Genomic DNA, 14,727 nt, shown 5'->3' on the forward strand with positions numbered 1-14,727 from the left:
CCTGTTTAAAAGAAAAAGAATATAAGGTCCTGCACAATGCGAAACGGGAGTTAACTGGGCTGATAGTTGTGCAAGTGGTTACTACATGGGACCCATTGCGAGACTGGCATGAGCACTGGTATCACGTCACAGGATTCAACTGTTTAACTTCACCTACCTGGACAGGTGTTAAATGTTTGAACTACTTTTTCAGCCCTGTACTAACATGCAGTCTGGTGGAATTAAGGGGTTTCCAGTGCCTATAGCAGGCATGTTAATGTCTATCACTGACGAAAAACATCAAATATCCCCAATACTATTTCAGCACCACATGGAAATGGGATGAATGTTAAAAAGATGCGTAAACAAGACTAGCTGCCATAAATTGCATACTTCTTTGCTGTGCGATCGATGTCGGCAATTTTTTCCACGATGTAGTGGTTGAGCTGCTTCAAGACCATGGGCTGAACATCATCGGGGACTCCCGCTTGTCAAGCCTATGCTTGTAGCAGTCTGTGAGAAAAGAGGAATTTTCACGAATGACAAAACACACAGCCCCAAGAAAACAACCGTAACTTTTGGCCATTTACTAGTATGAAGCATGCCATCAGATGTAATAGTTTGGAAAGGTTTTGCGCCTTGTCCAAGATTTCTTAACTTTTGGCTAGGTGGCTCAATTGAGGGATAGACAGGTCAAAATTTTTGCGTAAATGTTAGCTGGTTTGAGCAACTCAAGGCATTAATTTACCCAGAAGAAATTTATTCAAAAATAAAAATGTTGGCCTGTTCATGCATTTTTTAAGGCATCATTCCCTCGCACGAATCTGCTGACCTTTTAACATCTTGAAGCGTCTAATAGCCAGCAACAATAATGTAGCTGGCATGGGAAGATATTGCCGCACGTCAATGTAATCCAGCAATATATTTTGCACAGAATTATAGAATCGCTTACTTCGCATCGCGGACACCTTCCAAGGAGTGAGCGGGTCTTTCTTTGGACGGCCGGGAAAACGGGGGCTATGCTTGCCTGCAAAGCAAAAGCGTGTTATGCACATAGGATGTACATAGGGCTTATAATTACCTTGCAATGATCGCCCTTGCAACTGCGCCGGACTCCATATGGCCACAAGTAGGTCTTTTACGAACATAGAGTCCTTTTCTCTTGCTTGCACTCTTCTCCAGGTCTCCCTGGGCACAAAGAGTCCCTGGCCAATGTCAACCTGCAGTAGGAGGAATCAGCAAAGTGTAAATGAGAGAGGTGATTGGCAGAAGCGCAATGGGCTAAAAAAAACAAGCAATAACTGGTTAAAATACCAGATTGGAGCGCCCTGAGCAGGGGGAAAAATTATTCATGGGCACGCACACAATCCCAGTTTAGACCCATCCCATACTTCGAAAATTTGGGCTGTGTTGGCTGTAAAAATGACCTACCATGTCTTCTGCAAGAGGTGCTTTGGACGCTGACACGGCCCGTCTTGCTGAGGGGAGGGTTGGCCTTGCTGCAGTGGGGACTGGGGGGGGTGTCAGGCTGGCTGCAGGAGAGACCAGGGGCGCATGGCTGGCTGCAAGGGGGACCATGGGGGTCAGGTTGTCTGCAGGGGGAGACAGGGGGGCCGGGCTAACTGCAGCGGGGACTGGGGAGGGGGTCAGGCTGGCTACAGGAGGGACCAGGGGGGACAGGTTGTGAGCAGGGGGAGACAGGGGGGCCAAGCTAACTGCAGTGGGGACTGGGGGGGTCAGGCTGGCTGCTGGTGGAGACAGGGGGGCCAGGCTGGCTGCAGGGACGTCTTGCCGGGCTCAAGTTGGCTGGAGCCTGCAGTCATTTTTGCTGAAACATTTACATTAAATATTAGGTACAGCACAAGAATCACACATTATTGGTTGTCTACTCATAGCGTGACTTTAAAAAACTATTACGCAAACTTTGCAGGGCACCTACACATGAAAACTTACTTCGCTCAAACACTTTCTTCTGTAGCCATACACTCCCATTTTGCATGGAAACAAGCTGTTTGAACCAGTGGCAGCGAATAAATTATAGAAGGACTGAATCATTTATGAATGCACAGTTGCCACCAACTTCAAGAGTACAATTTATACAATGAGCTTAAACTGTGTACATGCAAGTATTGTGAACAAGTATCAGGAGACTATTCCACATACCTCCACTGCAGCTGCAGCTTAACAGTTTCAACTGGAGACGTCTGTTGATGCTGCGCAGCTCTCGCAGTTCACCCTCCTGCTCAGCAAGTTTGTCCTTGAGCTTACCCATCTTGTCCGATTTCTTGTTTGTAGGCATGCGACCTTGAGAAGCTAGGGAGTTTTTCTTTCTTTCTAATATTTTTAAGAGGTCAGCACGAGGTGCCGGCTTTTTTGCCTTTGGCACCTGCAAAGCACAGAAAATGTGTGAAAATTGCATGAAATATTTGTTTGCCAAGCAAGAAAAAACAACACACATTTAAAGCAAATACTTCGCAAGCACCGTCCGTCTCACTCTCGTCGTCAGTGTCGTCTCTGAGACGCTTTACGCGCACTCTTCCACCTACAATTTTTTTGTTCAAGTCGTCTTCAGAATCTGAAAGAAAACAAGAAACAAATTGTGGTGCAGCGGCAAGCATTCAACTTGTACTCTAGTGCTACCATAAGAAGTTCAACTCTAAAATGCCTGAAAAATCAATAAGCATAACTAGGTAGCGGAGAATTGGTATATACTCTAGTTAACAACCCAGCTGTAGTTTTTGGAGGAATATAGGCTGCCGAAACACTGAATGTTTGTCTTTTAAAACTTGCCATTTACAAACTGCTAGCCTACCCGCCGCGGTGGCTCAGTGGCTAAGGCGTTGTGCTGCTGAGCACGAGGTCGCGGGTTCGATTCCCGTCCGCGGCGGCCGCTTTTCTGATGGAGGCGAAAAGCAAAAACGCCCGTGTGTACGAGATTTCGACGCACGTTAAAGATCCCCAGGCGGTCAAAATTAATCCGGAGCCCTCCACTACGGCGCGCCTCATCGCCTGCGTTGCGTCGGCGCGTTAAACCCTACAATTAATCAATCAATCAAACTGCTAGCATTTTCCACAGCAGTGCCTTGATAGCAGACCAATCTTCGTCTATCGGAGATATACGCCAGGCGAATTAATTTCTCTATTGAGCGGATAAATAAATGTAAAAAAAAAACAACCTGAGAAGAGGCATAGTTTCTGCCCACAGACAAGAAGTTTCCCAAGGAAAAAAATGCGACACTGCTGGCACCCACATTGTTTAGAATAAAATAGACCACAAATTGCGACCCTCGTGCGAATTTTGTGTTCAATCAAGCTAGTCGTTCTCCAAAATATTTCAAAGACGTTCATTTATTGTTGCATATGCACGTGAATCAACCAAACTAAAAATTCGGCAAAGCGAAACGCACAAACTTCATTCTGGCGCTTTTAGATGTGCACGATGGCAAACCTAGCAGCTTGTCAGACAGAGTCCGATTACAGTGCACGTGTTGAGAAAGTTAACGTTCGGTGCTACCGAACGATCATGCGCATGATCGAGCACGTGGGAAAAGCACACAATATACGAGAGCGCTGTATTGTTTCCTTCGTTTTTGTTGCTTTGTTTTTAATATGTACCGAACGTCTATTTACACTAGTTGCGTGACAAGCGTGTCAGCCTTGACAATAAAAATACGCCAGAATTTGCACCGCTCGACTTACCTCCGACCAGCAGAACTCGGGCGCGATAAAAATCCGACGTTCCCGAGTCGTCTGTCCACTTCACCAAGTAGACTTTCGATGAAAAGTCGTCACTGTTCCTGAACCCTTTTATGTCCCTTACAGGAACAATTGCCTTTCGCTGATCATCCTGATAGCGCACGTAAGCGTGGGTAGCCATGCGTAAATTTGACCACGCTTCTCGTGAAGCCTCACCAGCCTCACTCGGCGATCTCAGTTGTTCCCAGCCCTCGGCGATCCCAGCCCTCTCAGTTGTTTCGTTCTCAGAGCCGCGGGCGAAATATTGCCACGGCGTTAGCGTTTCCTAGTGGGCATATGCACGAATTTAACCCCACGGACAGCCAATTCATCCTTTCTGTTGGCACGCTGCATGGTGGAATCTAACGAGCTAGGGACATATGCCGAATTTTGGAACACGCCGCTTCGCTTTCATTAAGTGGAACAATACTTTCTACGCAGGTATCATCCTGCAACACCTCTTCAACCGGTTCAAGCGCTCCTACTGAACAGGGGGCTGCAGATACAGGAAGCAGTGGAGTGCCAATTGAGCAGGCTGGCTCATCCAGCTCTACGGGAGTGGACAGTGACGAGTTTTTAACCAGCACAAATGAGTTTGTGACCAGCACAGATGACTCAGATGCTGATGATTCAGATCTGCATTCCGACCACTTTGGAACAAGCAGTCCTGGCTCCGTGATGGTAAGTCTACCAAATACTTTGTCTGATATTTGTGTTCAGCACTGAAGGTTGGGAAAATTTTTCGGGAATTTACCGAATCATGAAAGAAGAAAACGTGGTGCAAACTAGACGTGGGCGAGAAAAACAAGGTAAGATATACAGGCGCCATTTTTTTTCGTCCACGTATAGTTTGCGCCACATTTTCTTCCTTAAGTATGTACCAACTAGCTCGGCAACAAGTTTTGTTTACTGAATCAGTTCATAAACTTAATGGTGCACCGCATTTCATTTTACTGATTCTTGTTCGGAAGAAAAGGCAGTTAAGCACAGTCACTTCACTGTGCTGCAGGATCCTCTTCATGACGAGGCGGACCTGTTCATGGACCCACAAGAGCCCGAAATGCAGCCCACCGAGGAAGATTCCGTCTACATGTGCGCTGAAAACATTGGAGAACAGGATTCCACCAGTGAGCCAGGTGCTGAGGAGGAGATGCCTCTCTGTGACCTTTTTAAAGGTGCAATCAAAGAAAAGGTGGTTGTGTGTAAGGGGGATATGCTCCTTATGGTGTTGAAGTTTGCTTTAAAAAACAACCTAACTTTCTCAGCCTTGACAAGTATGCTTGAGATGGTTAATTTGTTTTTTGAGAGACCGGTGCTTCCACAATCGAAGTATGCACTGGGGAAAGTTTTTTCGGAAACAGGCATTTCTATGACTTTTTATTTTTGCTGCGACAAATGTTTTACTGTGACACGTCAAGCTGAGCAAGGTTCCACTGTGCTGTGCCCAACGTGCAGCCAGGCTCTGACTTCCAGTTCCGTGACTGATATGTCATTTTTCGTTCTCTTGGATCCCGCCGCTCAGCTGCAGAAGGCGCTTAAGGGGTGCAGCATTTTGGACCTCTCAAAACCTCTTGAACCAGTAGATGTCGTATCAGATATTTGGGATGGAGAAATGTACCGAGAGTTCGTTGCGTCAACAATGGATGCTGGGCACAGAATAAGCCTGACATTAAATGCTGATGGCACGCCACTTTTTAAATCAAGTGGCACTGGAATATGGCCAATCCAGCTTTTAGTGAATGAACTGCCCGCTGAACAAAGAATGAACAAGCGTGTGCTATCTGCCCTCTGGTTTGGAAGAAAAAAACCAGAGATGGGCCTCTTCCAAGCTGCATTTGTCGAGTCTATGAATGACTTAAGCACGAATAGATTCATGCTCGAACATGAAGGGGAGAGGAAGCTCTTCAAAGCATTCTGTATTTGTTGCGCGGTAGATTCTGTAGCAAGAGCTCCAATGCAGGGCCTTACACAGTTCAATGGCTTCAATGGCTGCAATTGGTGCCTGCAATTTGGGGAAAGCTCTGCTGGGGCCCTGAGGTACCCAGTACAAGAAGAAGAGCCTCCGGAGAGGTCAGAAGAGCAAATGGTTTCACACATGGAAATTGCCTTGGCGCAAGGAGAGCCTGAAAGTGGCGTCATGACTGTTTCACCACTTCTTAACTTGCCGCAATTTCACATAGTCTGGGGTTTTGTCCCGGATTACATGCATTGCATCATGTTGGGAGTGGCAAGACAATTCCTAAAAATGTGGCTGGGCAAGACCAGTTGCCCGCTATACATTGGGAAGTATGAAGATGACATAGGCCATAGACTAGTGGCAATCACTCCTCCCCGGGAAGTGAAGCGTATGCCGAGAATCGCTAAAGACAGGAGGTGGTGGAAGGCGAAAGAATACGAGAACTGGCTCCTCTACTATAGCGTGCCGGTACTCGAAGGCCTTTTGGACAGGGCTGGCATTGCACACTGGGCATGTCTTGTTGAGGCCGTCCACATTCTGCTAAAGCGAGACATCAGTGCCTCGGACATAGCACGAGCCGAGGAGCTCCTTGTTGAGTTTCATGTTCGGGCCGAACACCTGTATGACAAGGTCTGCATGACGTTCAACGTGCACCAGCTGCTGCACATAGTAAAGAGTGTGCGTCAATGGGGGCCATTGTGGGCCCATTCAGCCTATCCCTTTGAAGCAGGCAATGGAAAATTGAAAAGTGTTGTGAAGTCGGTCAAGGGTGTTCCTCACCAAATTTGCCGTACACTGCAAATCGAGAATGTTGTGGATAACCTGCTTCAAGTGACAACTGAGGAAAGAGCCCGTGACTACTGTGCTTCCCTTGACACTGTGGTGACACAGAAAACAAATGCTGTGGAAGGGGTTCGTTTTTTTGGAAGAGGTGTTCCATATTGTCCTCCTGACAATTATGTCAACCTCGAGAACTCTGTGCAGTATGCTCGCATGCGTACTAAGGAAATGATGTTCACGACCCGCAAGTACGCTGTAGGGAAGAAAACTAACAGCTCTGCTGTTCAACTTGCTGATGGTTCCTATCATCTGTCAGAGCAACATTAGGGGGTATGTCGTAGTGAAGCGCCTGAAGTGCACTCCTGTGAAGAACAGTCTTGTCACAATGACACATTTACTTAGGGTTGTAAAAGCAGCAGCTACATATGACTTGCTCCCAATTTCAGAAATTTCAAACATTTCTGTTTTAATCCAAGTGGACAAAAATGTTCACATTTCTCCTGTACCTAGCTCACTCACCATGTGAGTTTCTTGCATGCTAATGCATTCATCAATGTAATGATAAATGCATGGTTAGAGTAGTGGCTTATGGGGATCGATTCAGCACCCTGTATTTAACCTTTTTTATCTGTTTAACACCTCTTGAAATGGGCTGTGTAAAGTTCAGACCAACTTCTAAAATGTTGTGCATTTGCTGTAGATTGATTGATTGTAGGGTTTAACGCGCCGGCGCAAAGCAGACGATGAGGCGCTGTAGTGGATGGCTCCGGATTAATTTTGACCAGCTGGGGATCTTTAACGTGCGCCAAAATCTCGTACACACGGGCTGTTTTGCTTTCCGCCGCCATCAGAAAAGCGGCCGCCACAGCCGGAAATTGAACCCACGACCTCGTGCTTAGCAGCACGTCTTAGCCACTGAGCCACCTTGGTGGGTGTGCATTTATTGTATCTCTTTGTCATCTCTTCAGGCATGCTACCTTGCTTGTATAAAGGTTGTTGTGTGTCGATTTTGCTTGCATACCGTTTTTTTAATCAGCTTTAAAAGCCTTGTATATTGTACCTTTGATCCATTTAATTCATGGTTGGGAGAATGCGACACTAGCTGTGTAGTTTTTCGTATACCTTGCACCTACTTTCATGGAGATACATTTCTTGCGTTTCTTGTTTGTATCTTACTTTTTGCTGATTGCGTGATTTTGCACGAAACAATTTTGTCACTTATTTAGCACCCTTTGTTTGATATTCTGATCTGTTAAACATTTCTTAAGGTGTGCTTCATCACCTGTATAAAATTTTATTTCAGTGTTCTATTTTTTAATTTGACGACCAAAACATTGTCTGTATTTTTATCTGTTTACGTGGAGTCTCTTCGGATGTGTGCTTTGCCTCTATAAAGTTGATTGTGCTCATATTACTTGTATGCTATTTTTAATGTGGTTTAGAAAACCAGTTTAGTGATTCTTCTGTTCACTTCACATGCCGACAATATCGGCTATATAGTTTCTTTTGTGCATGTGTGCATACCTCGAACCTACTGTTATGGACACTAATTTGTACAATAATGGTGTTTAACGCACCGAAGCAACACCTGGGCTATGACGTATGCTGTATTAGAGCGCTACAGATTGATTTAGAGCCCTTGAATTGTTAATGTGTGTTCTAATCTCTACACACGAGAATTGTTTTTCGCCTCGCATCAGGAAAACGGCCACCGGGGCTGGGATTGAGCCCGTATTGTAATGCTAAGCTGTACAATATGCCTTAGCCACAGAGCTGGCTGATATGTTTGTATGTATTGTCTTTTTTTATCACATGATTACGCACAAAATGGGTTTAGGAAATAAATTTTGATTTCCTCATAATTGCTTCTGGTCATTGATCATCGAGCATGCCTCAAACAGCAAGCAGCCGTGATCTACATAAACACTAAACAGTTTTTATGCCTCGGAATAAGGAACAATGTGCCAGAGCTGCATAATGCATCTATCAGTCTTTTTTTATTAGCTGTTGGTATTGGTAGCTGCCTTCCAATCGGGTTTCTTCCCTACCAATTGGTTAATTTCCTCCACTTGGTGAAGACACCAATTGGGCTAATTGGTTTTCTTACCTTCCAAATGGTTGCTTTCTCCCAATTGGTGAAGATTCCAATTGGACCGTTTGGTATTACTCTCCACCAAATGGTTTCTGTCTTCCAATTGGAGAGACCACAATTGGGCCAATTGGTATTCTTCTCTGTCCCAAATGGGCATCCAGGCCAATTCCATTTAGCCCAATTGGGAAAGACTGTTTCCATTTGGGCCAAATGGTAAGGTCAATTGTTTCCAATTGTTTTTTCACCTGGGACCCGTCACGCGCGGATTGCAAGGGGCTGCAATGCAATGTGTGTATCAGCTCCGCTATGGTTTTACGTTCATTACTTGATTGGCTTTCTTATCGGGCCGGTGTTGCGGTCACGGTTTGGTTTATTACGAAAGAGAAACGGGCGACTGCAATACCTCGCGCTATATACGCAACGCGAAGTTTCAAGTTTCACGGCGAAACCGCCACAAATTCTCCCTCCCTGATGTATTTACCTCTTGGCTAAGGCTTGCGTGTTCCTATAACGGGGCGCAAAGAAAGGCGTCAGGGTGGCACGTCGCTTCTTTCTTTCTCTCCAGAGATGCTATCACGGTGCTAGGAAAGGAGCTGAGGGCAACAGCAATGGGATGCCTCTCATTAGCCGCGTTTACATGAATGCGACAAGTGGCGCATCGCATCGCATAAACTTTCTAGCGCATCGTTTCAATGGCGTGGGTTAACCGAGGGCAGCGACACAAGCAAACAAAAAAAAAAGCCGCCCGCATCTTCCCACGGGGGGAACTCGAGTAAATGCGTCGCATCTACTCGAGTCAAGCAAAGCGTCACGTCAAGCGAAAGCCAAGCAAAGACGCCCTTGACTGAATTCCGAACGCGCGCTTCGCCGCTTCTATACGTTGAGGGGACTGCGTAAGCCGGTCCCAGTCGATGACGACGTTGGCGTACTTGTAAAGCGGCGTGGGCTCTAGGTGTTTGAGCCAAGTGCGGATGTTGCTTCGCCGGAGAACGGCACTCCGGTTATATGCGCAGCGCGCCCGAAGGAGAGGAAACCGCGGAAGAGAGAGTACTGCACATGCTCCGGCCCCAGCGCGTCTGCCGCGGCTATATGACGCAACGTGCCGCGGCTATGACGCAACACAATCCACTTTAATCCAATACAATCCAAGCCAATCCAATCGAATCCAATCCAATGCTCCTCGCGAGAGTGTGTTCGCTATCGCTTCGACGCGCATGCGCAGTGAGCGTGTGGACGGCGCCGACGCCGACGCCGGACATCGTGCGACTAACAAATGCTCTGCATTTAAAAGCGGATTTTTCGCCGCCTTGTGCCGTCGGTTGCACACCCTTTCTTTTTACTTTCACGCTCACGCTCCGGGTGCCGGCGCGCCAGCGAGGCGGCTCAGCGAAAATGGAAAAAAATCGCCCTTCTGATGCATTTCTGACGCCGCGCTGTGGAGTTTTTTTTTAATTCTTACTTTCATGACGTACGGTTTTCGTAATAGCTCGAAAGCGCGGCTACGATTTAATCGTTGTGTTCTCCACTGTACATATAAATAATGCACTGTCGACGCCGGTAGCGTCAGAAAGCTCACGGCTGTTAGCCAAGCTTGTATGGCTACGGTTCCGTGTATAATTCATGTCTGCAAATAATAACTCCCGAGACTCCATGTGTCTTCGAAGCGCGCGGGGTGCTGTAGCCTGAGACTTTCACTTTCATATCACTTTCGTATTTATGTTTGGGTTCAAATATCTCTAATGTTTTATATTTTTGTTCAACAACTCGCATAAATCGGAAGCATGGTACCAGCTTTAGTAGCGAGGGAATATTTTGCCAATAAGAAGCTCTCGATAAAGGATTATTTTAACTTTTGGCCGAGCGGCTGAATCGCGGGGCAGTTGGCCAGTTGTAGAGAGGGCATATTATGTACATAAAGCTACTTAACGGCGAAAGGATACAGCGGGGCGTGATATTAAGTTGCAATAATAAATTATCTTTATGACGGACACAGCCAGACAGACTGACAGGCCAACATTGTCGCGCTCAAGTGGCCAAAGAAAGACTATCGTCTTTAAAACCAGCTGGAAAGCGCGCTGCCGCCACTGTTTCGCATTCTGCGAACATTGCGCAACCGTACCACTCGCAACCGCCGCCAGCCCGCAAAGTAAGAGATAAACAGAAATACGAAAACCCGCTACCACGCGAAAAGTCAAAGAGGGAGGTCCCGCCGCGAGAAAGGGACAGGACAGTAGGGGCGCTACGCGGCGTCGTTGTATCTATTTCCGTTCACAGCACGGTCAAAACCCACACGGGTATGACCTTAATCACTAATTTTAGTGCGCGTGCGTGTGCGGTTAACCAGAGCGCCCGACACAAATTTGCTGCACCTGGCGGCGCGCCGACGGTGGGCCGGATTCACGTCTCGGTCAAACAGCCCGCGGCAGACGTGCCGCAACTTGGCGGCACACGGCGCCTCCGAGTCTACTCTCCTTTGCCTATTGAGACGGCCGCACCAAATCATGCTTGGGACGACCGGCCCGAAAAAGACACGCAGCGAGTAGACCCTGGAGACAGCGCCGCTGAGTCGCCTTCCCTTTCATGTCGTGGTTTGGCTGACGCAATCACTTCGCCTTCAAACTGCGGCCAGTGATAGTCCTGATTGGAAAGAGTCGAACTGCACGCGGCTGCGGCGGAACCCTGGCGGTATAAAACCAGCCCTGAAGCAGCGGCTGTGCGGCGGCATTTCATCGGAGGCAGAGTTGAGAAGTGCTATCGCCTTTGTGTCAGCCATGTAACGCTCTTGCTACCTTTGCATATATTGCATATAAATGCAGTTAAAATCACCGTCGACTCGACAACTTCATCGCTCTGCTCTGCGCCGCGTCGATGGCGTACTGAGCAGGGCAACGTCGCAACAGTGGTGACTGAGCTGGAATGGCCCAGCCGGCCCAGTCCCAACAGTGTGTGTGTGTGTTAGGGGAGAGGGGGAGGGAGGGGGGCATGGAGAGGGCATCGCTCGCAGTCGAGGGGTCGAGGGCCGCAGGTCACCCAGTTGCTGCCGGTGCTTGGCAGCCGTTACAGCAGTGTCGAACTGCTCTGCCGTGCTTCGTGTACCCGAGAACAAAGTTTGCAGACGCGTTTTTCGGAGGTGTGATAGCTTGCACTGACGTCACTGTATTGTCGTATTGGTGGGTTGGTTGAGCAGTGGAAATCTGCAGCTCTTATCTCGAGCAGCGCGGATGACGCTGACAGCGATCGATCAAAAAGTGCGGTGGCGTCGTTATGTGCAATCTACATGTTTTACGAGACGTTCCAGGACGCAAGCATAAGCGACAATCCCAGTGTCTGGAGTTGGTGTTCATCATTTCAAAACGATTCCTTCACAAGGCCTCCCACAATGCGAGCTTAAACCCGGCAGTACTTGCTAGCGAGGGGTGGTCGCCCCGCCTGTAAACAGTAGTGAAGGTAGGGGAATAACAACCACCGAAATTCACCGTCATGGGCAGCGCCCTCATTACACGGTGGCATAAACGAGAAGCGGCGAATGGGGTTGCCACTCGAAACTAAAGCCATTCGAAAGCAAAACGCTCCTCCAGCAGTAAGATGCCAGGGCTCTTCGACAAAATATGCGAGGATAAACGAAGCGTCGCACGCGTTCAACTGGATATTATGATGTCCGAACAATACATCTACTTAGGCCAAGTTGTGACCCGGGATGCCAACCGTGATGCACAGATAATTAGAAGGATCAGAATGGGGTGGAGTGCATTCGGCAGGCATTCTCCGATAATGAATGGCAGCCTATCATTGCACCCGATGAAGAAAGTGTATGACAGCTGCATCTCACTGGTACTCACCTACGGGGCAGAAACTTGGAGGCTCACTAAGAGGGTTCAACTTACATTGAGGACGACTCAGCGAGCAATGGAACGGAAGATGATAGGCGTAACGTTAAGGGAAAAGAAGACAGCGGAGTGGGTCAGGGAACAAACTCGTGTTAAGGACATATTAGTAGAAATTAAGAAGAAATGGACGTGGGCAGGGCATGTAATGCAAAGGCAAGATAACCACTGGTCATTACGGGTAACAGAGTGGATCTCTAGAGAAGGCAAGCGTGGCAGGGAGTGGCAGAAAGTTAGATGGGCAGAGGAGATCAAGAAGTTTGCGGGGATAAATTGTTCACAGCTGGCACAGGACCGGGGTAATTGGGGAATAATGGGAGAGGCCTTTGCCCTGCAGTGGGCGTAGATAGGCTGGTGATGATGACGATGACTCTGATGTCACAAAATGGCATAATAAAATTCTCAGGCGCCCAGGTCAGCAGCTGCAGTAGGCGTCCCCCGCAAAACACTGCGGCAGACTCTCCACCCTATTACTGGCATATCAAACAAGTTTGGTGGTCTTAGCAGTGGACTTGGGATGATTCACGTATGGCCTTCCTGCATGCAACTTCACCAGGAAACAGATGCAGGCCCTACACATCCTCTAACGGGTCACAGTGAGAACCATAACTGGGCTCCCAAAACATTCCTCCACCTCCATCTTGGAGCTCGACTTCTCTCTCAGGTCTACTAGTTAAAGAGGCTGAACTCCGATATCAATAAAGACATGACCTGACCTCACAAGGACAAGCACTTCGACGACGGGGCCTTTTAAATAGTTAGGTTGACCCTCACTCTGGCAAACAAGCAACACTTGCTCCCATCCAACGGAGACGTATTGCTTGCCGATAGAGAAGTAAGAAAATGCTATATCCGAAATCTCGCACAAGACAGGGCTTCTTACGAGTTCGATATCCTTACCAATGTCGCCGTCGGTGGCTCTAAAGCAGCTATAGTGCGAAAACCCATTACTTGATAGCACTAGCTTTCCTTCTACGGCTTTTAAACAGCGGCAAAAAACTATAGTGATTATTTTTGTCCACCAAATCAATTTTGGTGGACAAATATTCAGCTGTCACGTTGCGTACTTTGGTGGTGATGGAAATGTTTATTCGGACAGTTGGTATTGTTGAAACTGGGCCGGGACGTTCTCCGCACTTAATTTCGCATTCTTTTAAATAAAGGTGGCAGGGAAGAGCAGAAAAAAGACAATCAGCTGTGGGTGGCCATTCTGGTACAGTAAGGGCTGTGCGGCTTTGCAGGCGTCCCCGAGAGTCCTGGAACCATCCATCCCCGTTTCCCTCCCCCCTCGAGCAGAAGGAGTTTGGCGACATATTTTTATTTTCATACGGCAAGTTCCTTACGGTGATTGATATGTGGCATACAAACCAGCAACGAATAAAACCACATTTTAGTTATACCTACACACACAATGCAGCACATACGTGGTCCACACCTGACTGTCAACGGGCACACCGGAATTGTAAACAAAACCGAGATTGCCCCTCTGGCAGCCCTCTTTGGATTTTGACGTGCACATTACAGTTCCGTAGCATTTGCTTTACGTAAAAACAAGCTTTAGCACCATGGAAGCTTTAAATTCCCTTATGATGCTCGAGCTTATGGTAGTCTGGTTAGCACTTGGTATGCAGCAGCTTGTGTTCCTGTGGAACAGATGGATGGATCTTTGAGGAGAGTTGAACTGAACCAAAAAGAACACTTGCTTCCTTACCGGTACCAAACTACAGACCTCTAGTGGTATTTGCTCTGCCACAGAAGCGAGATGATTTCTATGGGCAAACGTGTTTAAAGCGACGGCTACTTGTTACACGCTACTCTTTAGACCACGGTCGTTAAGATGCATTGCATGGTGAAGGATGATCCAGCACGTAATTTGAAATCTCCAGGATAAGTGCTAGAAAAGTGCACTCTGTCTGCCATTCCCTTTTTGTTTGCCTCATCAATGGCACACGGCTATCAGGATTTAAATGGGGTTATTGTGACTGAAGAAATATCATTGATTCGCTGTTTGTAGTATGTAACAAGAGGAATCGTTAGTGTGTATAGCTGCAATATTGATACCTTACTCACCAACCTCGAGCAGAAGTGGTTGCACACACCTACTGCTTCAGTGACCCTCGAGCTTGAGTAGCAGAAACCAAAGTTTTAGCTACGGTTGTTGAGCCATGAAGACAAAATACAATTTTGTGTTATTCGAAAGATTTCGTGTTTTATAGTTCCTCCAACGCTTGCCTGAATGCAAACGATGCTTTATTCACTGAGAAATTAATCAATTTCAGTTAAAATTTTGATTTTCCCGC

The 14,727-nt window shown here is 47.3% G+C and overlaps 1 protein-coding gene and 2 pseudogenes across 2 annotated transcripts; 1 reads left to right on the forward strand and 2 right to left on the reverse strand.

Moving 5' to 3' along the window:
* Positions 1-350: 350 nt before the first annotated feature.
* Positions 351-1,667, reverse strand: LOC144163721 (BEN domain-containing protein 5-like; annotated as a pseudogene). The gene is made up of 4 exons (XR_013320967.1): positions 1,411-1,667; positions 1,061-1,199; positions 932-1,006; positions 351-492 (listed from the first exon to the last, which is right to left on the reverse strand). The product of XR_013320967.1 is annotated as a BEN domain-containing protein 5-like (transcript).
* An 8-nt stretch (positions 1,668-1,675) lies between these two features.
* Positions 1,676-4,157, reverse strand: LOC144164008 (uncharacterized). The gene is made up of 4 exons (XM_077694632.1): positions 3,679-4,157; positions 2,451-2,554; positions 2,143-2,365; positions 1,676-1,807 (listed from the first exon to the last, which is right to left on the reverse strand). Exons 1-4 carry the CDS (start codon positions 3,854-3,856, stop codon positions 1,716-1,718), a joined length of 597 nt encoding a protein of 198 aa, XP_077550758.1. The 5' UTR covers positions 3,857-4,157; the 3' UTR covers positions 1,676-1,715.
* Positions 4,158-4,336: 179 nt separating this feature from the next.
* On the forward strand, positions 4,337-8,267 carry LOC144164009 (uncharacterized; annotated as a pseudogene).
* The last annotated feature ends 6,460 nt before the right edge of the window (positions 8,268-14,727 follow it).

Source organism: Haemaphysalis longicornis, unplaced genomic scaffold (genome assembly GCF_048455015.1).
Source record: "Haemaphysalis longicornis isolate Haplotype H1 unplaced genomic scaffold, Haemaphysalis longicornis Haplotype H1 scaffold_13, whole genome shotgun sequence".
Taxonomy (NCBI): Eukaryota; Metazoa; Arthropoda; class Arachnida; order Ixodida; family Ixodidae; genus Haemaphysalis; species Haemaphysalis longicornis.

What these genes read in the sequence shown, in the direction of transcription:
- LOC144164008 (XM_077694632.1), bottom strand. Translation starts at nt 3,856, where the DNA reads ATGGCTACCCACGCTTACGTGCGCTATCAGGATGATCAGCGAAAGGCA. An exon ending in CCGAGTTCTGCTGGTCGGAG is followed by an intron (nt 2,555 to 3,678) that starts GTAAGTCGAGCG and finishes GTTTTCTTTCAG; the next exon opens with ATTCTGAAGACGACTTGAAC. An exon ending in AAGCTGCAGCTGCAGTGGAG is followed by an intron (nt 1,808 to 2,142) that starts GTATGTGGAATA and finishes TAAATGTTTCAG; the next exon opens with CAAAAATGACTGCAGGCTCC.